The 27,333-nt window shown below is 41.8% G+C and overlaps 1 protein-coding gene across 1 annotated transcript in view; it reads right to left on the reverse strand.

Annotated features, from left to right (window-relative positions):
• Positions 1-17,582: 17,582 nt before the first annotated feature.
• Positions 17,583-27,333, reverse strand: part of LOC122805677 (glycogen phosphorylase, muscle form) — a 761,024-nt gene continuing 751,273 nt past the window's right edge. Inside the window, exon 20 of the mRNA XM_044076012.1 lies at positions 17,583-19,758. Coding sequence (XP_043931947.1) covers positions 19,606-19,758 — 153 coding nt within the window. The 3' untranslated portion in view covers positions 17,583-19,605. The remainder of the gene's footprint in view (positions 19,759-27,333) is intronic.

Here is a 27,333-nt window from a genome sequence, read left to right on the forward strand (position 1 = left end):
GTAGATGCATTTGACTTGCGGACCATGTGCCCTGAATACATTTTCCTGCCATATGGGCCCTCCAGGTGTAATCTGATGCATCTCTTGTCAAAGTCTGCCTGGCTGTGGGTAAGGTGAATGGCTGTCCCATGTTGTGGTGACAGGCTATTGCCCACCATCGAAACTCCTGTTGCAGGAAGTGCATGAGGGTAATTACTGTTTCCAGGCTGTGGCAATGTTGAGTCCAAACACTTTTTAGATAACACTGAAGTTTCCTCATATGCAGTCTTGCATATAGAATTAGCAGAATGCAGGATGCCATGAAACCCAAGGCCTGCAGAATTTTTCTTGCAGATAACTGGGTCTTTGTTGCCAACATTTTGGAATAAGTAGTCAGTTGTATGTGTTTGTCTGGCGTGAGATAAGCCATCTGGGCAGTTGTATTTAAGCTTATACCCAGGAATATTATCTCTTGAGAGGGTACGAGTTTTGATTTCTTTTCGTTTACTGTGTACCCTAGACTTGTCAGTAATCTTTTTACAAACGCCAGATGCTGTAGTAGAATGTCCTTGTTCTCCGCTTGAATAAGGCAGTCATCCAAGTAAGGATATATTTGCATTCCTCTGTCTGCAAAATGCAATTACTGGTTCCAGGCACTTTGTGAAGACCCTGGGTGCAGTAGATAAGCCAAAGGGCAGTGCAGAGAATTGATAGTGTATTGAGCCAGCTTTGAATCAGAGGTATCTTCTGCACGTGTGTCTGATTGGGACATGCAGGTATGCCTCTTTTAGATCTAAAGTCACAAGCCAAGCCTTCTTGCCCAACATGGGCAGAAGCTGCTGTAGAGTCAACATCTTGAATTTTGGAATATCCAGATATGTATTTAGAGTGGATAGGTCCAGTATAGGTCTCCAGGCTTTGTCTTTTCTGGGTACCAAGAACAGTCTTAAATGGAATCCTTGACGCTGGTCTTGTTTTGGTACTTGTTGAATGGCCCTCATGTCCATGAGGGATGAAACTTGTTTTTATGCCTCTGCCCATTGGTTGTGTGGCAGATCTGGCATACCATTTTGCCTTGGCAGGGTGTGAAAGTGGAACCTGCAGCCTTGTGTAACTATATTTAGAACCCCTATGTCCTGGGTGATTATGTGCCAATTTTGTGAAAAAAGTGCTAGTTTTCCTCCCAAAGGGGCTGCCAAGAGATAAGTGCTTGGTAATGGAAGTGGGAAGTCACTGAGACTGTTTTCTGTATGGCTGTGATTTTTCCTCTCCGCTTTTGGAGGTAGAAGCACCCCATTGTTTAGGCCTGTATGAGCCTTGGGGCTGTGATCTACCTTTGGGGCATCTGTATCTGCCCCTTTGTGGTCTATCCGACACTGGAAAGGACCAATTCTTTGTAGGCCAGTTCCTGCTAAATCTTGGAGGCTGTACCTGCAAGAAATCCTTAACCGTTTGCATAGATTTAGCTTTGTCCTCCATTTTCTTCAACAGCTCTTCTGCTTTAGCACCAAAGTATCATGCTGTAAAGGAGCATCTAATAGTTTTGCTTTAACATGATCTGGCAAATTCTGTTCTTTTAACCAATCATGCCTCCTAATGACAGAACCTGTAACAGCGGCCCTCAGGAGGTCTCAAGAGAATCAAAACCACATTGCAAAGTATGCTTTCCAACTTGTTCAGCTGCATGCAATAACTCCTGCATTTCTTTATTGTCTGCACATTCTGTACTTGCTGGCATTTTCTGTTTAAGCAAAGACACAAGATATTGCTGATACTTAAGCATATGAAATTGGCAATTTAAGGCTCTTATAGCCAAGGTAGCAGAGGTATAAATCTGTTTGCCCCATCTGTCTAGGGCTCTAGAATCCCTATCAGAGGGGATAGGGTTTTTTGCAGTAGATGCCTTGACCCCTTTGGGACCCTGAGAGATGGTTTCAGGGTCTGCTGCAGGGTTCTTATAGAGAAATTTATGTGAAGCAGGAACCCTGTAGTATCTGTCTGGCTTAACCGGAGCTGGTGGTAAAGAGTCTGGAGAAAAACTGGACTCTGTAAATACATAATCTACAATGTCTAAAACAGGTGGAATAGCCAGGGGCCTGTGCTGGGGCAATAAAAAGAAATATCTGAACCTTTTCTTGGATTCTGAGTAGTCTTGGCTCTCCCAGTGAAAATGCTCCCTCATAGTATGCAGTGTTTCCCCAAAAGAATAATCCTCAGGAGGAGAGGCTGAAGGAATAGATTCTTCAGCATCAGAATCCTCATAGGGAGGATTAGAGTTATCTTGTTCAGAGGAGGAGTCAGAGGAAATGGAAACCTGGTCTGAAGACTCATATTCTAACTCTTGCCTAGGCCTCTTTTCAGGAGGGGGATGGGAACCCCTGATCAAAGTAATAAGGTCTTCGGCCATTTTAAGCATCTGTTTTTTTGGCATGGAGGCCTGTCCAGGTGAATGCTACACTTGTTTCTTTGTCTTTAGAGCTGCTTTAGTCTTTGCCTTTATAGCTGAAGTAGGTTTTACATATAACTGTGTAGGCCTGAAAACACCCTCAGAAGCCGATGCCTGCTCTGAGGCTCCGAACCCATCTGAGGGTATGATTTCCGAGTGTCCAATACCTTGAGTTTCCAAAGGTCCAGTCGGCTCCACGTGGGAGTCGGAAGCGGCCTGTGGCTCTGAGGTAGTGGGCGTCAGGGGCTGCGAAAGCACCTCACTGAGAACCGGCAACAGACCTAGAAGAAGCCTCGTCGTCGGTTTTGGATCTCGGATGCCTGTCCTTTTCTTTTTTTTCCATTTTTTGTAAACTCCGGTAGTCGGCTGATCCGACGGCATTATATAATTAAATCTGCCAAAGTAATGAAATACAAAATCGTACCAACGCTTAACAGTGCGTTGGTTAAATCTAGCACAAAACCAACAACTAGCAACATTATGGTCAGGGCCTAGGCAAGGAATACAGTAAGGGTGAAAATCCTTATGAGGTATTTGCTTCCCACAAGAAATACAATTATTAACTTTTTCTGACATCGGTCTGGAACAAGAAAAAAGTTTCCCCAACGGGGTACTTAGCTTTAATGAAGACTTCGGATCTGAAATTAGAATTTGAAAACTTCAGGAGTCATCCGACTGGCACTTGCGAACTGCTTTTGCTTCGGGCACCGCGTGGCAAGAAAGACTGAAGAAAATGGCATCAGCTGCATCTTTTAGACCCCTGAAACACTGACATCAGGGAAGAGGCGACAGCAACCGACCACGGACCTAGACTTTGGAATTCAGGCCGACTGCGGGTAGCCTGCCAGCAGGATAACCCAATTGTAATGACTGCAACAGTGAAACACGATGAACATCGTGGCCAAAAAGGCCTAAGAACAGCCACTCTATAAACACGAAAAATTCATCAAACACAGTAAGGACAGAGCCTGAACAAAAAACTAAGGCTAACTAGCAAGAACACACAATATTTATAAAAAGAATTGTAAAGAAAACTATCCAAATTTTTGAGTAAAGAAAGAAATACTGTCCCGAGCTCTCTTTCGACCTATCTGTTGCAGCAGCAAACTAGATCTGAGGTGAAACAGAGAGCATCATGGGATAGGGGTCTTGGCCTCGAGCTACTCTAAAACCTTGAGCTTGTGAAAGCGGCCAACTCGGAGCCGATGGATTGGCTCCGAACCCATGTGTAAGACTGAACGGTGAGACTGAACAACTTCACATCAAGGTTTAAATAGGTCAAACAATTAGCAATACTATTTAATAACAAATTTGTAACAAAATTAAAAAAAAAAAAATCAAACCTAGTGATGTACACTTGGGAACAGACACATTTTTAATTCCAAGTTTCAGGAGGAATGGGTAGTATTATTTGCATTACCTAGATGACATATTTATTCGGTGGAAATTCAAGACATTGATTAATGAGCAATTTATTTTTTACTTAAATATTTCCTCATTTTTTTACATTTACTAGTACTTGTTAAGATGCAAGTATCGAGTTTCTGGATGTTGCTTTGTCCAAAGATTTAACAAAAGGGATTTTTATTTCTAAATGATGCCAGGACATTTCTATGGGCTTGGCTTATAAAGGCTATAGGGCCATTAGCCTAGTACACACCTATGAACCTAAAATGTTTAGAGAGGGAACATTCTCCAACAACTACTTGGATTACCAAAGAAGTCACCTTGGGTATACAAAAATAAATATTTACAAGGGACAACTTGTCCGGGCAGCCAGAATGAGTTCTAATTTGGACATCTTTAAGGATGAACTTAGGAAAATTGCACAAGTGTTCTTAGAAAGAGGTTACCCAAGTGACCTAATTTATAGAATTAGTTATGAAGTCATACAGGGTTGGGGTTCCATGTTTACACTCATTTTAGGCTTGGGCATGGAGAATTTAAACTTCCCTAGACTCCATGTATACCAAACTTTAAATAACAATATGGTTCTGAGATATAGTGAAGGTTGTAGAGAGATTAAAGGCATTATGACGAGAAATTGGGCAATTTTTAGAATAGTGACCTTATGCAATTAGTAGGAGACAATCCTAAGTTTGTGTATAAAATGGGAAGAAATTGTAAGTTTTTATTCGAACATCCAATTTCAATATCGTTGCACAACATTAAGGGGACCACTAAGTGTGGCACTTGTTCACAATGTTCTTGTATATTGGAAGGGCACACTTCAAAACTACCAAATCTGCCAAACCCCATATTTTTAAGAAATGGCAATTGTGTCACTAGAGGGTTTGTCTACACAGCTGTTTGTAAAACGTGAATTTTATTATGTAGGGAAAACTGAAAGACAACTCAGAAGAAGAACATATGAACATTTATACTCAATTAATAGTCACAATACGAACAATGCACTGTACATTCACTAAAATGTCAAACGTTTACCAAATTTAGGTTTGATATACTTGAAATAATCCCCAAGACACCTAGGGGTGGACGGTGGGAATTACAGATTGAAAAACGTGAATTAAAGTGGCAACTAAAATTAAATGCGACAACAGAGCCTGTTCTAAATAATATTTCAGTCTTGCCTGTTCTAAAGGTTATAGCTCAAATATGGCAATTTAAAGTGTTCTTTTGGTGTAATACAGTTTGATTTTTTAATTTTGCTATAAATTTGTTATTGGACTCTGGTCCTCTAATGATTGGCAGTAGATTTTCACGAACGCTGAGATGCCAGCTCGACGTCCAACCTTCAATGCATGGCTTTCGAACGCCCACCCAACCGCTGGGAGAACATACAGACTCCACACAGAAGGCACTCCCCGCACTCCAGCTGAGAATCGAACGGGAGAACCTCTTGCTGTGAGGCAACAACGCTACCGCTGCACCACCGCGGATTGCTAACTATTTGATTACCCTATTTAAACCTTGTTTCAGTTTGTGATCAATTATTCTGATGAAGTCCCAGAACTTTCAGGGACAAAAGCGCTCAATAAACATGTGGTTTTTGGATGTTTTTAACACTCTTGGACCTTTGGATTTTTATCTTGGTTGAAATACTGTGTTACCTGCTAGCAGCCACAGCTTGCCCTGTTTTTGTTTTTATAGATGCAAGTAGTGCTTAAACCCTGTATTGAAACACCCCAATTGTAGACAATTCTAATACAACAGTGGTTTCTACTCATTCAGTTTTTGCTGTTCTCAATCTAACTGCCTCTGCCAGTGTTCATCCAATCCCAACCATTTCTCATTAATAGTGAAACAGACATCTTGTTTGCAATACAAGCAAAGCTGGACTAATGGTCGGGTCTATATTATATCACCGAAGCCCGCAATGAGCGAACACCAGTTGGGAAACACCAACTGTGCGAAAATGGGAAATATCAAACGAATGAACAGAGATCGCCATAGGGAATCCTTCCCTTTACTTCAATGTAGTGCGATCTCTGAGTTTGTATATTTAAGTAGCGGGGGTGCAGGGGGGCTTACCCCCCTGCATAAAACACTTTATGACAGTTTGCCTGTCTTAGTTTTTTTTTCCTGCTTCGATATTCCCGTTCTTCGCTCAGTTGGTGTCGCTCAAATGGTATTCGCTGTAGAGACTTCGGTGATATAATATAGACCTTAATAGTCACAGCATACTGATGAGGATAAGTCTGCCCGAGAATAAACTTTCAGTGGAAACCTACCAGATGACTCACTATTACTGAAATCAAGAAATTGTCGTGTCCATTGAGAGGCTTGCAAGCTACTCCAACTTGGCAGCCAGTGAAGCACAACTGGTTTGACCACCTGTAAAGATTTTCTTTAGCAAAACGCTAGCAAGACTGCAAATAAGGCTGCTAAAATAAGTCTTTTTCTTCATGTGCCTCCGATGAGCTTAATGGTGACCAAACTGTGGAACATTAAGAGTTCCATTGACCAGACTCTGGCTATGTCAGCTACAAAACACTGAACTATATAAAGTCCTTCTGTGGGGAGCAAATAAGACAAATACCTCTCTCTCGACCAGGGGTGCTTGGGTCCTCCTTTCTGAGACAGGAAAGGCCAGATGCATGAGGCAAAGGAAGAGGAGGCACTGGGCAAGATCCTACACGTTACAGGTTAAAAAAATACATGTGTTGTACTTAACAGATTCATGTGATGTGCTTACTAGATATTTGGAAAACCAAATCAATCAAATCAATACATTTTTTGTTTTGCTAACTTCCCAGGTAATAAAACAAACTGCATTTAGTAAGACCAAAAACATTCAGAAATCCAACCCAGCTACTACAGCTATATCTCTTCTTGCTTGTATGCTCCATGTTGCACTATGTTAGTAGGAATTACAACTGCTTAAAATTACAATGCGTGAATGTGTCATGTTTGAATTCAACTAAGTCAATTCATAAATTTCCTGAAAGTACCTGAAAAAAAAAAAAATACCATTGTAAGCTAAGAAAAAATAATGTATCCCTTCTACAATACAGATTTAAAAACGTGAACAAACTTCAAAAACATGATTTTACAAATCAAGTGCACCCCACATTTAACTATTAACACTAAAATTATATCAAAAAGAATCACCACAGCTCAAATAAAACCAAAACTTTTAATAAAAAACAACATAGCAACCAAAAATACAAGCACTTTCACAGTCCTCAGACTACTTTTTCACATCTATTAAACAGTGCTAGACCTGAACAAATTTAACAATGAAGGCAACTGATCAGTTGCTTTGAAGTAAAATTACCTGAATAAGAGAGAAAATGCAGTATATGCTAAAAAAGACTAATGTTGGAATTGGTGTGCCTCCAGCACTGCTTTAAGAGAAACTCTCTGGGTGTGTATCTGCATTTAGATAGATAATCCACTTCTGATCCTTCATTTTAGTAAAATTCTTAAAATCACCACCCTCTTATATTAGGACATTAAAGGAGATGTTATCTGTTGAAATCCACCCAGCAGATAAAGGAGGTGGTATTGTGGTCCTAGACAAAATTATTTGGAACAAATGTATTTGTTACTGAGTGATTCAAATATGTTTGTTTCTTTGACCAGATTGCAAGTTTCTGGTATTACTGAGAGATTAGCTTTCTTTCTCTTTGACATGGTTATGACTAAGAGGATCCCTGAGGAATTATAGTTTCATAGTATAGTACTAGGCTATCTGCCCTGGGGCATTTGTAAGCCTAGCCATAGTGATGTGGCTTTTGCCACCCCATGAAATGGTACAAAAATGTACAGATAAAATCTAGAATACTGTGCCTCTGTCTAGTAGTGACACAGTGAAGGTCCTCTTATATAATAGAATTAGTTTAATGTGCCCTTCTAGCAGTGACACAGATGTGACCCCTGGGGTAAACTTACGATCTCCCATACACTCATCAAGATTTCTCTTGAAGAGATTCAGTGAGGGGCTCTGCCTAATACTAACTGGGATCCTGTTCCAAAGCATGGGAAGCCTCTGGGTTATGAATCTATCCCTCCAGCATGTCCTATTCATACTTGTGCCGAGGTTTAAGTCTTTAGCTCTTGTGGTCCTGATGGATTTGGATTTTTTGAGGTGGAGCATGTCCATAAGATCCTGATTGGACATGGCCTTGTATGTCAGGCAGAGATCACCTCTGAGCAGGCGGTATGCTACTGAATAGAGCTGAAGTTTCTTTAGTCTGGCAGAGTAAGACATATGTTGGAGACCCTTGATCCTTTTGGTGAGGTACTTTTGTGGTCTCTCCAGCTGTTGCAAGTGCTGGGTGAGGTACATACCAAATGGGGCATTGTACTCAATCATGGGTCTGATGAGGGAGGAATATAGGGGTACAATGACATCCTTGGATTTGGATGTGAAACCCTTCATGATGAGGTGTGCAAGGTGGAATGTTTTTCTAACCACTTTGGCAACGTGGGTGTCAAATGAGAGGTCGCTGTCTACTTGGGTCCCTAGGTCTCTGATTACTTTTTCCATACTCAGTGGGTTGCTGTCTATGTGATAATTTGTAGGTACTTTGTTTTTTCCAAAAGGGATAACTATACATTTTTTGGCATTTAGTTTAAGGCCGTGACTACGGCACCAGTTGTCCGTTTCAGTGAGGCCTTTTTGTAGGATGTGTGTATCTGGTGGTGTATTGACTATGGCACCTAGTTTGCAGTCATCTGCGAACTTTGTCAGCCACAGCCCTCCCATGTTTGCTTTAACATCTGAGAAATAAATGAACAAGAGAGGTCCCAGGACAGATCCCTGTGGGACACCACTTGTGACTGGCTTTGAGTCTGACATTGCTCCAGCGATTTTAACTTTATGGGTTCTGTCCTTTAGCCAGTTTGCAACCCATCTAGTGACATAAGGGTTTACTTTTAAGCTGTTTAGCTTATCTATGATGCTTGAGTGGGGTATTGTGTCGAAGGCCTTAGCCAAGTCCAGGTATGCTGTATGGACTGCTTTGCCCTCATCAATGGCTCTAGTGACTGTTTCGAAAAAGTCAACCAGGTTTAAAAGGCAGGATCTGCCCTTTACAAAGCCGAACTGGGTGGGATCTATTTTATTGTTGAACGTTTCCTTGTACTCTGGTTGTATGAGCTACCTAAAGTACGCAAAGATAGCTGGTGTACCACATGGGTCCCACTGTTTCAAGTCGGAGTTGGGTTATGGAATCTCCATCTTTGTGGAAAAAAAGTTTACACCCAGTTCTGGATACCATGGACACCATTCTCAGGGATACCAAGAACTTTTTGAAAGATTTATTTTTTTTTTTGTAACCCATATTATAAAGAAAGACGAGCACCTGTTTTTCGTCACTCGATGTTGCCTTGTTGTTTACAGTGATTCCTAATGAGCAGGGTAGAGACAATGTTAGATCTATTTTATTGAGCAGCAATGTTTTTCCCAGTGATAAGACTGACTTGATTTATTCCCTTTTGGAGTTGATTCTTGACAATAAAGTGTTTATTTTTAATGATGAGTTTTATTTGCAAAAGGTTGGCATGGCGATGGGCACAGCTTGTGCCAAATCCTACTCCAACCTAGCTCTTGCACAACAGGAATCTGATTGTGAGCTACATAATAATTGTTTCTGTGAACATATAGTTTGTTATAAGCACTTTGTGGACGATGTTTTTATTTTATTTAATGGGTCACCTGAATTGCTGCACGAGTTTATTGTGTATTTGCACTCAACACCTCTTTTTTTTGAAACTTAGTTATGTTTACTCCAGCGAGTCTACCGATTTTCTAGATGTGACTGTTACGTGGGATTTCACTGGGAATTTTAGGGCAGGGGTGTTTAAAATGAAATGCAAGAAGAATTCACTGTTGCATAAGACAAGTATGCACCCCCCACCATATACCTAGGAATGTAGTGAAGGGGACAAGTTTTGAGGATTATGAGGCTACACAGTGAGGATTTAGCTATGGAACAAACACTGCTAGGGTTAAAGAAAAATGTTCTTGAAAGGGGCTATGATAAGAAAGATCTAGATGACTGTACAAATAGTCTAAGATCTGGAAGACAGACCACAGGGAGACCATATTTTTCTAATGTCCCTAGACAGCTTGTAGATACAAGACTGACACATATACTACCAGCTGTAATGCTAGATTAACTTAAACTTATTCTAGTAATGTGAACATGATTTGTGATATAGTAAAGAGAAATTGGACAATTTTGTGTGTAGATGACAAACTAAAACAGACTAAGTGATAAACTGCAATTTAGTTTTAGAAATGGCATGTCCCTTAAGTGACTTTTGTTATAAGAATACTAAGAAGGACTATGCACCGTTATCCCCATGTTCATGTACCTTTATCTGCAGCAGATGGAAGGCTTGCAAGTTTGTCTATACGGAGTGCACTTTTACACATCCTACACAAGGTTTTGTAATGCAGACATCCTTTTATGCTGATTGTATAACACAGAATCTTATATATTTTGCTTTTTGTGTAGAGTGTTTTGTATTCTATGTAGGTAAAATGAACAGGCTTTTTAAAGATAGAAGTTTAGAGCATAAGAATGATATTAAGAATAAGAACTAGGTAACGCATTATCACAACATGTTTCTGATATGGGACAGAGACATACATTTAAATTCATGGCTCTAGAGTTACTTAATCCAAATATAAAAGGTGTTGACGTCAAGAATTTTACAGAAATGAGAGAACAGAAGTGGATTACCTATCTAAATGCAGATAACCCCCCCAGGTATTGACACAGTTTCTCTTACCAGTGCTGAAGGCACACCCACTCCAACATTAGTCTTCTTCAGCATATACTGTGTTTTCTCTCTTTCTTAAGTAATTATATTTTACAGCAAGTATTTGTTTGCCTTGACTGTTAAATTTGTTCAGGTGTAGCACTGTTCAATAGGTCTGAAGAAGCAGTCTGAGGACTGTGAAAGTGCTTGCATTGTATTGTTGATTGTTTTGTTTTATTTTTTATTGAATGTTTTGGTTTTATTTGAGCCATGGTGTTTGTTCTTTCTTTTTGACGTAATTTTAAGTACATTATTGTTAGAACAGTCTTTATCAGCCTGTTGGACTTTTCTCTTCTCTGTACTTTCAGTAAAATCCAAATGCAACTTTTTGACAAAAAAAAAAAAAAAAAAAAAAAGGCAAAAATAAGATGTCCCTCTCTTCCATGTTGCAGTATCCATAATCCAACCCTGAGGTGACCCAACCTTGGCTCTTATACAAAAGCTTAAGCATGGCTGACGTAGGTATGTGGGACATCACACGTTGGTAAACCATGGAGTATAAATGCGACGTCGGCATGCACAGACCTCAGAACCTCAAGCCCAGAGAAGAGACTATAAGGCCAAGGAGAAGCAAAAGCAACAGTCCTTGCAGGGCTGCAATGAGTGGCCTGCAGTGAGGATATACCCTAGAGAAGATAGAGGATATCAGGGGGATGGAGGGTGGGAAGGAATACTGCAACATGGAAGAGAAGGACATCTATGGCTATGGTAATATTTTACACAACTATTCTATGTCCTTCTATTCCCATATTGCAGTATTCATACCGTGGGAGAGTACCACAGCTAGGAGGAAAGCTGGGAGGTGGCAGAGATGGAGGATTCTAGGAATCCTTCCAGGATTGCCCTTGCAAACCTTGCACTGGTCCTAGAGACCTGGTCCAGCTTGTACTGCTTGCTGAAAGTATGGACTGTGGACCAGGTGGCTGCCTCCATGATGGAAGCTGCGTCTACTCCTTCCATGAAGGCCTTAGAGGTAGCCATGCCTCTGGTAGAAGGCACTTGCACTCCTTGAGGGAATGGTTTGTGATGATGACGGTAGCAAAAAAAGAATTGATTTTCTGATCCAGGAGGAGATAGTTTTTGGAGACTGCCTTACACAAGGCCTTGGGATGGAAGGAAATGAACAGTTGGTCAGATTTTCTGAAAGACTTGGTTTTGTCCAAGTAGAATCAGTTGCCTACGTACATCTAGGGAATGGAGGATCCTCTCTGCTGAGTTAGTAGGAGACAGGAAGAAGGTGGGTAGGTGAACAGACTGGTTTAAGGAAAGCTGATTAACTACTTTTGACATAAAAGGGGGTTAGTGCGTAGGGAAACCCCGTCATTGTGGAAGGTGGTGTAAGGAGGGCAAGCCATCAGGGCCTTTAATTCAGACATTCTTCTAGCAGAGATAATGGCCACTAGAAGGATGGTTTTCCATGTGCACATTTGAAGAGATGCTGGTAAGCTTTTCTAGCATGAATTTGAGATCCCAGGGAGGAGGAATGGGCTTTCTTGGTGGTCTGATGTGCAAGACCCCTCGCAGGAAAAGTTTTACATCCAGTCTGGAGAGAAGAGCCGGCTGTAAAGGCAAGCATGTGGAAATAGTTGAGAGATGGACTTTGACAGAAGAGTAAGCTAGTCCCTCCTTAATGACCCCACTGGTATAGTTCAGGACCGGGGAGGATCTGCTAGAAATGGGTCCTTGTTTCTCAAAGGACAGAGAACACTATTTCGAGAATCTCTGCCATTTAGACAAGTAGTTTTTTCAAGTTGTTGGTTTCCTGGCCTCCCTCAGGATAGACAGCATGTCTTCTGAGTAGTGTTGTCTAAAAGGGATCAAAAGTTGATCACCCACACAGTTAGTTGTATTAAAGACAGTTGTGGGTGCAGGCAGGATCCCTGTTGCTGAGTTAGTAGGGCCACCTGGTGTTGCCTTGGCCAATACAGAGTCACCAGGAAGATTTTTTGGTTGTTCCCTCTTGATTTTCAGAAGGACTCTTTGAATTAGAAGGAAGGGTTTTCAAAAGGACTTTGAGTTAGAGGGAAGGGCAGGAAGGCATACAGGTACATTCCCTGCCATGGAAAACTGAAGTTATCCACTCTCCAAGCTAGTAGTGAGTGAGTCCTACTGTAAACATTTGTCAGTTGTATGTTCTGGGGGGAGGCAAACAGATCCAGTTGTGGTGTGCCCCACTGGTGGGCTATGCGTAGGAAGGTATCCCTGTGCAACATCCATTCGTGTTGCAGAGATGTGGTTCTGCTGAGGAAGTCCGCTTGCTTGTTTTCCTGAGACGGGATTGTATGAAGCTTTCAGGAAGAGTTTGTGTTTTGCTATTTCCCAGATTAGTAGGGTTATCAGACATAACTGGTATGCCTTTGTCCCTTCTTGTTTGTTGAGGTACCACATGACAGTCGTGTTGTCTATCACAATGTGGAGTATTCCTGGTAGCAGCATGGGAAGGAAAACTTTTAGAGCTAGGAGGACAGCAGTCATCTCCCTGACAATGATGTGCTGTTTTTGCAGGGCAGGGGTCCAGCACTGTTGCGTCCTGTAGCCTTGCAGAGTTGCTCCCCTTCCTAGGTCTGATGCATCTGTGTGCATAGACTGGTAAGTGCAAGGAAGTTGAAGAGGAATTCCCTGGCTGTTGGAAACCTGCTGAATCCACCACTTCAGCTCTAATTTTAGACAGGTCAGAAGGGGGATGAGTTTGTCTACAGGTTATTGGCTCTGGGACCAAACAGTCTAAGTACCACTGGAATTTCCTCATGTGCATCCTTGCTAGTGGGAGCATGGGAATGGTGGAAGCCATGAGACCTATAGTTTGGAGAAGCTGTCTTGCTGTTAGATATGATTCTGTCAACAGACTTAGAAAATGGGGGGAAGAGGGATTGTTCCTTGTCTGGTGGTAAGAAGGATCTTATTAGATCTGTTCTCATTCTGCACCCTAGGAAAACCTTGCCCTGTTGTGGGAGGAGAGAGGATTTTTGAGGTTGAGAGTGAAACCCAGGTTGTTTAAGAAGGGACATGGTGAATTGGAGATGTGACCGAAGGGTGGACTGTGATTCTGCCAAAATGAGAATGTTGTCCAAGTAAGGGTAAATTTGTATTCCCTTGGTTCTGCAGTGGGCGATGGCTGGGGCCAACCACTTGGTAAAAACTCTAGGTGCCATAGACAAGCCAAAAGGCAATGCAGTAAACTGAAAATGAGAACAGGACCCAGAGAAGCATAGGAACCTCCTGTGGAAGGGTTTGACTGGGATGTGCAAGTATGCATCCTTTAGGTCTAGGTTAACCATGAAAGCTTGAGGTGGAATGAGGGGTAAAACAGTTTGAAGGGAGAGCATCTTAAAGGAGGGAACGAGAAGGAACAGGTTTAGATAAGAGAGGTCCAGGATAGGTTTCCAGGGGCTATCCTTTTTTGGGACTAAGAAGAGGCAGGAGTAGAAGTCTCGTCCCACCTGACCTGAAGGAACTGGTTCTATGGTTTCTTGGGAGACTAGTTCCTGCAGAATGGGAGGAAGTAGAGGGAGTTATTTTTTGGGAGGGAAAGGAATCCTTATTGGTGTAGGTTTTTATTTATTTAACATTTGTTAATCGGGAAAGTCTAACTTGGAATGAGCCAATTTTCAGCGCAGGCCCGGAGAGAAATGCTCCAGATCCATGTCTTTGTAATGTGGGAGGAAACCGGAGCACCTAGAGGAAACCCACATGAACGCAGGGAGGACATGTACACTCCGCACAGAAGGCATCCCAGCTGAGAATCGAACTGGAAAACCTCTTGCTGTGAGGTGACAACACTACCGCTGCACCACTGCGCTGTTCCAGTAAAGAAAGTATCCTTTTTGGATGATGGACAGAACCCACCGATCTGTAGTGATGACTTTCCAAAAAGGGAGGCACTGGGTAAGGCGGGTGGACAGGGGCACTTGGGCAAGGCCGTCACGCAGAGGAGGGTCCTCCTCTATCTGGAAAGGGCTGTTTGTTGGGGGTTGTGGCTGAGGGGGTTTGGGATAAAGTTGTCTCAGAGATCCCCTACATGGTCTGGCAGAAGAGGGGCGAGATGTGGAAGTGGCCATCTAACAAAGGATGTTTTGGCTGGGTAGTTCCTGTAATATCTGGGCACTGGGGACACAGGCAAGTGCTTAATGTCCTGCAGTTCCTTGCTTTTTTTCTTGCAAGGTTTTAAAAAGTTCTGTAGCATTTTTACCAAATAGAAGGTTGTTATCCAGAGAAGCATCCATGATCTTGGCTTTAAAATTTCCGGCAGAGGTTGTAGTTTAAGCCAGGAGTATTTGCGCAAGGTGGATGCAGTGGCAGCAGATCTGGCAACTGCTTCTGCAGCATCATAGCTGCAATGGATAGAGTGTCTGGCTACTTGGGTGGCCAGTGACAATTTGGAGGAAATGTCAGATTTGGCTGGACAGTCCGGGGTGGTAGCCAACAAGGTGGAGGCCTGAGAGATTAGGTCTACGGCATACTTCACCATGTGGGTTTGGTAGTTTATAGCCCTGAAAGCTAGGGTAGAGATGGAGTATACCTTTTTCCCCATCCTGTCCATGGTTTTGCTGTCTTTATCAGATGGCAGTAGAGAAGCAGAAGGCAACTGCCTAGCCTGTCTGTCTGGGGATACTACAATAACAGCTGGGTTGGCCAAAGGTGGTTTTATTAGGAACTTGTAGTCAGGGACTTTGTAAAACCTATCTGGCCTCTTAGGGCAGGAGGTTGAGAGTCTGGGTTCTTGGAAACAGAAGTGAAGGCATCCAAGAAAGCTGGGAGTACTGGAGGGATGGCTGAAGGTGAAGAGGAGTCAAGCTGTAGAAGCTCAAAGTATCTCTTCAGGGTTTCACAGACTAAATAAGTATCCCACTTGAAATACTCTTTCATTTTTGAGATAGTTTCCTCAAATGATAAGTCCTCAGGTGGGGAGTCCCATTCAACAGAGTCCTCTTCAGGTGAGTAATAGTCTATGGGAGAGGCAATCTGTGAAACATAGGAGACAGATTCCTCAGAGGAGGAGTAAGATTGGTCTGGATCTTCCTGGGTAACTGTTTGCTGAGTAGATGCTAAAGGCAGGGAAGAGGCAGAAGCCGGCCTAGGACTCAGTACAGGGATGCTAGTGGGAGGAGGACCTGTAGGCCTAAGTGCCATGAAGGCCTGCATCAAAGAGGAAGTGAAGGACTCCCGGTCTAGGGCAGCCAGAGGCGTCAGCTCAAGTATTTAGTTTTCTGCTTCCTTTTAGAAGGAGTGTGCTTCTGGGTGGGCAAGGAAACAGGCCTGCGCTGGTGTAGGACAGGTCTCAGTTGGCCGGTCCAGCGATGGTTCCCCCTCGACATCGGTTATGACTGACATCTGAATCAACTCCGCTGATGTGCTTTCTGTGGGTACTGACATGGCCTCTTCCAGAGGAGCTGTCGGAACAGTCGGAGTAATCAGTTGTCCCTTGGCCCTAGAACGCTAGTCGGTGGGACATCCGAAGGTGGAGCAGCATCTGGATAAGGCCTGCAAACCTTGGCCTTATTCCACGGTTGTTTGGCTTGGGTTGACAACTCGGGATCCATCCTAAGCATGAGGCGTTTAAGCCTTTGGTTTTCTAAAAATAGATTTAACATAGACAGACAGCTGTGTAAGGTCTTGGGTAAGAAGGATTGGCAAATACAGCAAGCCTTGCCTTGTGGTCATGCTCTTTTACCTAAGCAAAAGACACAGCTGTCATGGGAGTCTTTGTGCATAATCTGGCGCCCGCAACTACAATTACTCCTTTTCTCCGACATCGGCTAAGGAAAAACTACAGCAACCAAGCTAAAGCTTAAGTACAAAAAAAGGCAAACCCCAGTGGTGTACTTATCTTTAGAAGTCTTCGGATGTAGGAGAGAAGCAGTCGAAGTAATCGTCATCTGTGGCTGAAAAGTCCTGAGGTCTCTACGTGCCGACATCACATTTATACTCCATGGTTTATGGCCCTACATGTGACGTCCCACGCACCTACAGCAGCCAGTCTTAAGCTTTTGTATAGGAGCTGATGTTGGGTCGCCCGAGGGCTGGAAATCCTACAGTATGAATACTGCAACATGGGAATAGAAGGACATCATATGTGTACATGCACACACACAAAAACCTGCAGTTTCAACAATGGCATGTTCTTGGAGGGAGAGGCAGACTAAGTCTGGTGGGGGGGGGGACATTATTGTACTGCACTGCAATAATATGCATGAAACTCAGGAATTCTGAGACAGCAACAGCAAACAGTAATTTTCATACTTTACATGAAAAAATATACTCAGACCCTCAAAGAAACACATTTGACCCTCTATTTGAGAAAATGGTCAATCAAGCAAGGCTGATCGAGTGATGCAGTCCCTCACTGGGTTGGAGCCAAAGCAGACCTAAGGAAACTCTCCATTTATGACCTACCATTTAGCCCCCTCCCCATTCACCTGTTTACAACCAAGGGCTACTTCCCTCTATGGACCACACCTCCTAAAAGGGAACACCTAGACAAATGCCCTACCCAACAGGAAAGGTAGATGCACCCCATCCTGCCAATGCCTCTTGCCACCTGAAATACTAATCGAACCAATGTTTCTTAGAGCAATTTTAAAACTTTGCCCCCATATGCCACAGCACTGGCTTTCCACAAGGTTTCATGACACAATCATCATCATCGAAGGAGTCATTAGTACCCTCAAGTTCCTGAAATAGCAGTCAAAGGAATGCAGTACAATGAATAACACTAATGGTCTTAACTTAACAAACTCTGTTACCCTATTATCCTTCCTATCACAAGTCCTGTAAACCAGACATCCAGACTGTTTGCGTAATGCCACAGAGATGATTGCTCCATCAGCAACAGCTGCAATAGTGAATCTATTTAATAGAATAATTAAGTTAACTGGAATAAACACAAAAACACAATATTAAAAAAAAAAAAATCAATGCGATCTTTGTGAAAATGAATGCTTTATTCTCTCTTTTAAAACCAGTGCCAACAGAATTATGGTTTCCATTATGGAAGCCCATTAAAATACAGAATGTTCTGTCAATTTAAAACCCATCAAATGTTTCATCTGTATTGTAAACAGCTGCCTAGCAGAGGAAAACTGCACACTTAAAGCACCAAATCACAAAAAGCACAGACCGTACACTTAACAGCAGACACACACATACACTATATTAAAGGCATTGTTTAAATATTTTCAAACATTCATTAAATATGTACTGTTTCATAATTTTACATAATCTTACAGTTGAGTTTTACATGCCAAAACTTAAGTCGGCTTCCGTGTCCTAATCAGGTCCGATACTTCCCAGCTTCATTAGTGCTTGGAAATGATAACCAATTCTATTTTTTTTCCTGTCAATGGTTACACACACTAATGATCCTGGAAAAAACTCCTGAACCTCTCTGCACCTAAACATGACATTCTGGGTTATAAAGGAATGAAGTGCAATTGATTGCACTAACTAATACAGTGTATCAAGTCGTCTGACTTAAAGCAAATCAATACAATGCCTTAGGAAGTCAACTGAACACACAAAAGTCTGAAGGGCATTGAGAGGAGCATGTCATACCTCTATATGACAGTAAACCAATGCTCATGAGTAGTACATTTAGAAATTGGGCTTACATTTCATTACAAATGCGAAAACTAAACACGTGCAACACAAGGTGTGGCCTAAATTATACTTGTGAAATGCCTCTTGGAGATCTGGCAACCCTTTCAGAAGTTGAAAGCACAGCCTCCCTGTGATCTTAGGTTTATGGTCATTCACCTTTAGGCCTCTGAAGCACCCAAGTGACTTGCACATAACATTCAAAGCCTGGCCTAAAAGGGAAATTCAGTGCATTTACCTTAATCATAACATACATTCTAGCACACAAAGCACAATTTCATGAAAGTCTAGCATTATTCTTTCAAAATACAAGTAACATCATGTTTCTCCTGTTTCAACAACATAATTAAAAACAAATGAAACTAAATTTAAGTTCTACAGTACGGTAAAGACACCCCCCCAATCTCATCATCTCATATAATTTGATCTGGAACATAACTTCCCCCGTACTCCTAGTAAAATTATTACGAAACAAATACAGCAATAATTAAAATATCCACGGAAATACACTAACCGTTATCATGAAGTAAAAGGGATAGAAAAGAAATATAACTTAATAACTCTGCAAACAAGTTCAGTGTAACATGTTTGACTCCAGCTAGTGGTGATGAAATGTAAATAAAAGTATGCAAGCTAAAACACGTACTGCAAGTGCACAGACTTGGCATTAGTCCTTATAATGAATATGAGGCAACAAATATTACAGCACAGGCTGAAAAATGTTTAGTAATATATGAAGAGGTGTGAAAATTTTTAAAAATAGTATATTCAAAAAGTGCACTTTAGAACACTTCACTCTTGATGGTTAAATCCAATTACCATAACCGTTAGCTGTACCTTCAGTAATAAGGGAGGTGAAATAAAAAGTTACTTTACCTTCAACTAATCATGTAAACAATAAATTGCCAGAACAACAGTAAACTGTAAGGGAACTACAAATTGTTTACCAGGCAGCAGCGGACTCTTACTGATAGGATGGTGGACTGTAAAACCACAAATGCGGTTTCACTGCCTAATCTTCTGATGCCTTTGCTAGGGACAATGAGACTTGCAAAAGTGCAGCAAACCATAGAGATTATCTACTAGTCATTTGATCTAAACCTATGCAACAGTAAAGCAAGTCTGATCTCATACCTTATCAGTGCTAGGAATTATAACATATGTAGTTCAATCAACTACAGGGCGCCAACGCCCACCTAAAGACCTTCATTAAATTACCTTCAACATTAAACTCACTGCAATACACATACAGGCAAGCAAGAACTAGCCAACCTAAATCCAATTGCACTTTGTTAATAGCTGTTTTGCACGTGCAGAGAAGGACAAAGTATACAGCGGTTAAGTGAAGTACACTACACCATAGGCTCATTGGGGGCAGGGATTTTGTGAGTGCTTGGTTCCACTCCCCAGATCTCCCGGGCATACTGTGCAATGGTGCGATCACTGGAGAATTTCCCAGCAGCTGCAATGTTCTTAATGACCTTCTTGGTCCACTCCTTAGTGTTCTAGAGAGAGAGGAAAAGCACATATATTACTAAGCATGCATGGCTACATCATTTTTAACATCTTTACTGAATTACCACTTAAATTATAGGTAAACATAACTGTACATAAAAGAAAACAAACCATGTTAATATGTTCGCAGTTAAAAGCATTATACATCAGATACATGCTTTTAAATTATTATTAATCCAGCATTACATAAATTGATCAATTCTTGCCTTCTCTTAAACCTAGCTACTCCAAAACATTTTTATGCATGTCCTGTTCAGACTATTTCCATTTTTTCTATGTAGTTTAATCCTACCCTTTTCTAAAGATCTCACTTCTAGTTCTTTTATGTCTTGTTACAGTATTCAGTACTGCAGGTACAGTTGGCTTAGACTCTGACTTCTGTTTTCTGCCAACTGCTTTTTTGGCAGCCACCAGGATTAAACTTAATAAAGCGTTACTACATCTAGACAACTTAGATCCCGTGCCCCAGCTCAGAAGAATTATTTCCTTAGTTACATCCATTTGCTCAACCAATATTTCTGATAACAGTACTCTGGAGGAATTTTTCAAGTCTGCCATCTCATTACACTCCCAATATGTTCCCAGGTACCTCTTTCTTCCCCATCACACTTCCAAAATTTACCATTTACCTGATAAATTCTTTGGCGTCTGCATTGAGTATAAAAATACCAGTTCAAGCATTTCCAAGCAAAAATCCTGTATCTTAAATCTTCTAGACTTCGTTGCATACTGGAAGCCATAAGTCCTCCCAGTGTTCCCTTGTGACCTGCTTCCAATCTCACTTCCCAGTCTTTTCTAACCTGCTCATATTGATCATTACAGCTATCACACAATATTTTATATGCCCTACAAATTACCCTTTTTTAATAGCAGCTCCTGTTCCACACACTAGAGGTAGTCACACTCCAGGAAGGGTAGCCATGCAAAGCAGCATTTTCCAAAAGGCAACAAAGCTACCTGAAGGCATAAGACATTGTGGTTAACCATCTACTTGCACAAAATTTGTTTAGAAAAACTAAAAAGTCTACCAGAGCAGGTCTTTCCCCTATCCCTTTCTCTCTGCCTATACTCTGACATCAGTCCCTGATAGGGAAGGACATGGCTATACAGCTGATCTTAGAAGTGCAGCAACTGTTGTAGGAAAGCAAATGGTTAACTGTTGAAAAGAAGGCATACAAGTGAAACTTAGTGGTCATTAGTCCAATACCCTTTTCAAAACTGTTACAAGCTGACCAAAGAGAACTTCACAGCTGGTGGCACAGTTCCTTGAATTTTTAACTTCTATGTATGAATACAGAATTTTTTTGTCTAGCTGTACAAAAAAAATTATCAAAACAATTTCAAACACACACACCAGAGGACAATTTAAAAACGTGCTTAATGCAGATCTCTGGATTATGGAAAAAAAAAGAACAGCACCTACAAAAACCCCATACAAACACATGACAGACAGCCAAACTCTGCAGAGAAGGCACATCAGCCATGAATGGACCTGGAGAACCAGTGCAATTCTTAGGAGAATTTTGCAATGCATTCTCCTAGACAGATGACCCTTGTAACGCCTGACAGGAGGTCAACCTTTAGATTAAAGAAGCCAGCACTTTGGTCAGCATCTGAATTTCATCTCCTTAAACCACCTGAGAAGTGTCAACAACCCAAGAGAGAGAATGGCTTCTCACACCCAGATGCCAGCATTCTGAATGCGTGGACAACTGTACTGTAGTTTAGTACTGCGATGACCATGGCAAACCCTCAATGACTTCTCCAATGGCAGAGCACATAAAAGCCACCAAGACTGGTTTTTACATCAGTTACCCAACCATGAATGAGTTTTACCACCAACATAACAGAAACTCGCTGGTACTTCTGAGGCACAGGGTTTTGGAGGCTGGATTCCAGAGAATTCAAAGCAGCCTAAGACTGCTGCTCTATGTGCAAAGAGACCTATTCTGAGGACAGTAATAAACAGCCCCCTATCAATTACTGTCCCTTCTACAAGTCAAGGCTCCCTGTAGCCCATGATGGCAAATCACCTAAAGTTCGACAAAATTCCCAAAGTGAGAGGTTTCCCTTTTTGTGACATCTGTTGAGTTCTTTCTTCACTAATGATCACAAATGATATTGTGCTTTACTTTACAGAGGAATATGGAGATATGGAAGGAGACCATTCATTATGGTTTTTTCCTTCTAGAGCCTCTTGAGATTCTTCTGGTACAGACCCATTAGAGAAGACCACCAGTTGGGAAGTCCTCCTTGATGAGTCCTAACTGTCATCCAGTCATTCCCTTTAACATGGGAAGTAGAAAATTCATTTGAAACTGCACGGAACTACAGCATCTTTGCCCAGTTACAGTGTATTTCAATTACATTTTTTGCTAGATAATGTATTCTTCAGGACCATGTGCCTTACCAAGACCGCAAATAAATGCTTTTTTTAATTTATGCATTTATTGTGGTGCTAGAACTTTGGGTGCAGCCTCCTTTGGGGAAAATACCTTTTCTCAAAAGTAAATTTATTTAAAAAAATCCCAGAATGAAACAAAAATGGACAATGCAGGAGATTCAATTTAGATAAAAAATAAAAATGTGCAGAGGAAACCTCAAAACTGGCACACAGCAATCTGTAAGACAACTCTAAACCAGAAGAGTGGCCGGAAAGATTAGACAGGTAGGGGGTGGTATTCCTTATTTTATGAATATCCCTCCAGTGATGTCATTCAGGGCTGCAGTTATTAGAAGAAAGAAGAGACTACAACGAACTTCAGTGTACTGCGAACAGCAGTCTGTGGAGTCAGGAAGCATGCAATAGTGAAGAAATGTCTTTTCAGTTCTTGCAAGATCTTCCCAATGACACAAGTGTTGACTTTTACAGAGAAGAATCATAGGGAAATAGCATGTATGTATTCATGATACCAGCTATCACTGAATGAATCTTCCTTGGTGGGTTCACAACTGGGATATTCTCTCCTGCACTCGTGTACGTCCTCACTGTCAGGTCATGCCATGGCATTGTTTACTAAACTAGGATGGAGTGTCTATCCCTTTGTCAGCTAGTTGGCCTCATCTACTAAACAAATACATCCTGTAAATAAAAATTTAAACAGGAAGTTAAATACTGTACAATGTTAAATAACCTGCAGGAAATGCCAGCGACAGTTGTTGGAAGGGAAGGGAGTTAACAGATTTAGCAGGGGTAAAATGATGAGGAGGAAGTGGATAATTAGGACCCAATGAGGATGACTCCCCACACAGTGTAGCTAATAAGGTGAGTAGATAACTGCTGCATCTCATTCCTGTGGGTCTACAACTGACAGCAAATCCCAAACATGTTAAAAACTGGGAGGCAGAAGCCAGAGAATGAACAAATGGAGAAGTCTAAACAGGGAGAGTCCTCAAACACCAGTACACCAAATGAAGCCCACTCCTGTAGACACAATCCAATCGGTAATGCTTAATGAAGGTGTAAACCAAATAACAGGCTGTGGCACAAACATATACAATGGAGGCAATTCTGAGGAAAAAACAAAGTAATCACACTCCTGGAAGGGTAGCCATGGAAAGCAGCATTTTCCAACAGGCAACAAATCCACCTGAAGCCATAAGATCTACTTGCACAGAATTTATTTAGAATCTGCCAGCCATTTTCCTCCTTGCAACGGAGAAGAAACAGCACATCATTTGGCATTTATTGTCTAAATAAGACATCAAGGAGTCTTTCTGCACTCAGAAAGAAAAGAGGATGGAATGGACTTGTTTAAAGGCAATTCATGGAAGAATGTGGGTTGGTCATAAGGAACATATGATACTTGTGAAAAGCCAAATATAGATCCTTTCAAATAAAGACCTGAAGTTCAGACACACTTAGGAGACAGCTGTCACCAAGAGAACCATCTTCCAAGAGATGAATTTTTAGAGACAGTAAGTCAAGAAGCTTGAATGCCAGACAGATACTGGTCATGAAATTCAAGTGCCAAGTAGGAAAAGGATTCTTTAAAAGTGGGCAGAACCCCTTTAAGGGCCTGTTTAGCAACCCTGCTCTCCAGCAATGTCATGACAGGTAAAAACAGTAATACTATTGCCTACTAAGGATGGCAGCTTGGGGGACTACATTATTTTATGACTTTTCTGCAATGCTTTCCCTTAGCAGCATTCTGAGCTGGCATTTTTGCGAGTTCTGTGTATAGTTATTATACTTTGAGTTTCACTTTTGGAAGACTCACTGTTTTTCTACAGACTCCTGCTAGCAGTCTGGCAAACACTGGGCACAGACAAAAAGAGACCAAAGAACTGTTGTAAAAGTAATGTCCTAAAAATAGCAAATTTACAGAAGCCTTCTGTGCAGACCACAGACAGAAATATGCCACAAGCTCAGACACATTTACTGAAGTCACAAAGGTGTAGGATGGTAAAGAAGTCATACACATCCTTTCTGGAAATGGGAAGTGGTGATGGAAGTAAACTTCCTGGCCTCATTCTGACAGACAGAGTTTATTTGAGAAAGAGGGCCTGGGCCTGTCCCAAGTGCTTTGTGGAGGCAGCCTGATCACCTTAGCAGAGCTCTTTGTAGAGGAAGACCCAAGTGCTCTAAGATGTGACCAACCATGTCTATATCCGGAACCCACATCCCTTTGTGATTTAACCTAGGGCAAACTTGGAGAACAGTTCCTCTTCTCAAAAACAACCCCAGACAGTGTCAAAACTGAGACTTGATTGTCAGTGGCATCTTCTTGGCTGACCTTACTGGCACACGAGGTGACAAAAAGTACAGTTGTGTACACTTACCATAAATGTAGATGTTCGAGCGTATTCACTGTTGCAGTCATTACATTTGGGTAATCTGCTAGCAGGTTGCCCTCAGTTGGCCTGAATAACAAAGTCTTGGGTCCTGCGTCGGTTGCTGTCTCCTCCTCCATGATGTCAGGTCGTCAGGAGTATAAAACATGCAGCCGACGCCATTTTAATCAGTTTTTCTTGCCCCAGATGTCAGGTGCCCCCCAAATGGGGAGCAAAAATATATATATAAACTGTAAATATATAAATGCACCTTAGAAACATAAAATTTACCTTTAACCAAAAGCAAATACACCACAAAGGCATCTGAGTATAGTGAAGGAAAGAAAAGGTATAGAATGGGGGATGGTGGGTGGGTAACCCGGACTGCAACAGTGAATACACTTGAACATCTACATTTATGTTAAGTGTACACAACTGTACTATGTTCTTTGTGTTTCACTGTTGCAGTCATTACATTTGGGTAGAATCCCAAAGCTATGGATGGGAGGATGGAACTAAACAGCATTAGGAGCAGCTATAAGGCCCTGCAGGACTGCAGTGGCAAAGCTTGCCCTGGATTTAGAGAAGAGAGGTAAATGATAATGCTTTGTGACCGTATGAACAGAGTTCCAAGTAGCAGCATCTAGAATGTCTTTGGTTGGGACCCCTCTGAGAAAAGCTGCTCAAGTAGAGGCAGCCCTGGTGGAATGGGATCTGATCCCCTTGGGCACGGTTTACTACCATGGTGCAAGTAGCAGAAACTAATGCAATGGCTTATCCATTTAGAAATAGTCTGCTTTGATATAGCCTTCCCCTCTGATCCTGCAGCAAATGCTACCAGTAGTTGCTCAGACTTTCTTAGAGATTTTGCCCTGTTTAAGTAGAATCTTAGTTGTCTGTGTACATCCAATGAATGCGAAATCTGCTCCCCCTTGTTCTGCGGATTTTGGAAAAATGTTGGCAGGTGGATGGTCTGGTTAAGAGCCACACTGGATACCACCTTAGGCATAAAAGAAGGATTGGTCCGGAGGGCCACCCTGTCTGGGTAAAAAATAATGAAAGACTCGACTGCCATGAGAGCCTGTAGTTCTGAAACCCTTCTAGCTGAAGTGACTGCCAAAAAAAAGCGGTCTTCCAAGAAAGAAATTTTATATCTGCACTAGCTGCTGGTTCAAAAGGAGGCAGGGTGAGATTTTCCAACACAAAATTGAAGTCCCATGCAGGGGTTGGTGCTCTCCTGGGAGGCCTTAAATTTTTGGCCCCTCTGAGATACTGTTTTAGCAGTGGATGAGAAAAGAGAGGAGGGCTCTGTGTTGTAATGAGCCAAGATGGCAGAGGCATGGATTTTTACTGAAGAAAAAGATAGGCCCTTGTCAAGCATCTCAGTCAAGTATTGTAAAATCTGAGGAATATTGGGCCTTGCTGTGTCAATTCCTTGTGCTTGGTTCCAAGCACAGAATCTCTTCCATTTATCAGCATAAGATTTTCTAGTACTAGGCCTTCTGGCTTCCAAAATGACATCCATCACTAGTTTACTGAGAAATGTGGTTTGAATAATTAGTTGATTAGCCATGCTGCAAGATTCACAGTTTGGAGCTGAGTGTGCAGAATTTGATAGTTCTGCTGAGACAATAGATGAGGTGTTTGAGGCAAGTACCACGGAGGAAGGTGTGACATATTCCTTAAAAGCGGGTACCAGTGTTGGCGAGGCCAGTCCGGAGCAATTAGAATCATTTTTGGTTTTTCCTGTCTGACATTTAGTAAGATCTTGAAGAGTAGAGGCAGAGGAGGAAAGGCATAGACTGATAGGTTTTTCCAGGTGAAGGACAGAGCATCCACTTTTCATGCTTTTTTGTGACGAGTTCTTGTGCAGAAGTTGTCCAACTGTTAGTTTTGGGGAGAGGCAAATAGATCTATGTCTGGGCTTCTCCATTTCTGTGTTAACATGCTGAAGATTTGTGGATCCAATTTCCATTCAGGCGGGTCCGTAAGATTTCTGCTTAGGTCGTCTGCCAGAGTATTTTGCTTTCCTGGCAGGAACTGAGCTTGAAGATGTATTTGGTAAGTCAAGGCTGTGTTCCACAAGGCCATGAATAGTCTGCAAAGAGGGTAAGAATGGGTACCCCCCCCTACTTATTTATGTACCACATAACTGTGGTGTTGTTCATCTTTATAAGTAGTTGTCCTGGATGAAGTAAGTCCTTGAAGGTTGTCAGAGCACTCTGAACAGCTAGCATTTCTTTCTGGTTGATATGCAGATGCATTTGGTTTGGGCTCCATTTGTCTGAATGCATCTCCCTGCCAGGTGGGCTCCCCAAGCATAGTCTGATGCGTCTGTAGTTAGGGTTTGGGTGGCAGGGGTTAGAGTGAATGACAGTCCTTGTTTTGGTGACATGTCTCTGCCCACCAAAGAAACTCCTGTTGTAGGCAGGGAATGAGAGGAATCATTGTTTCCAGGCTGTGACAATGTTGACCAATGATTCAGGCTGTGACAATGCTGACTCCATAAACTTTTTAAGTACCATTGAAGTTTCCTCATATGCAGTCATGCATATGGAATTAGTAGAATGCAGAATGCCATGAACCCCAAAGCCTGCAGAATTTGTCTTGCAGATAACTGGGTTTTTGTTGCCATTTGTTTGAAGTATGTTGTCAATTGCAGTTGTTTGTCTGGCGTGAGGTAAGCCATCTGGTCAGTTGTATTAAAGCTTACACCCAGGAATGTTTTAATTCTTTGAGAGGGTACCAGTTGTGATTTCTTTTTCGTTTATGGTGTACCCTAGGCATGCTAG

This window comes from Protopterus annectens, chromosome 6.part1 (genome assembly GCF_019279795.1).
Source record: "Protopterus annectens isolate FY-2018-M chromosome 6.part1, PAN1.0, whole genome shotgun sequence".
NCBI classification, from domain to species: Eukaryota; Metazoa; Chordata; order Ceratodontiformes; family Protopteridae; genus Protopterus; species Protopterus annectens.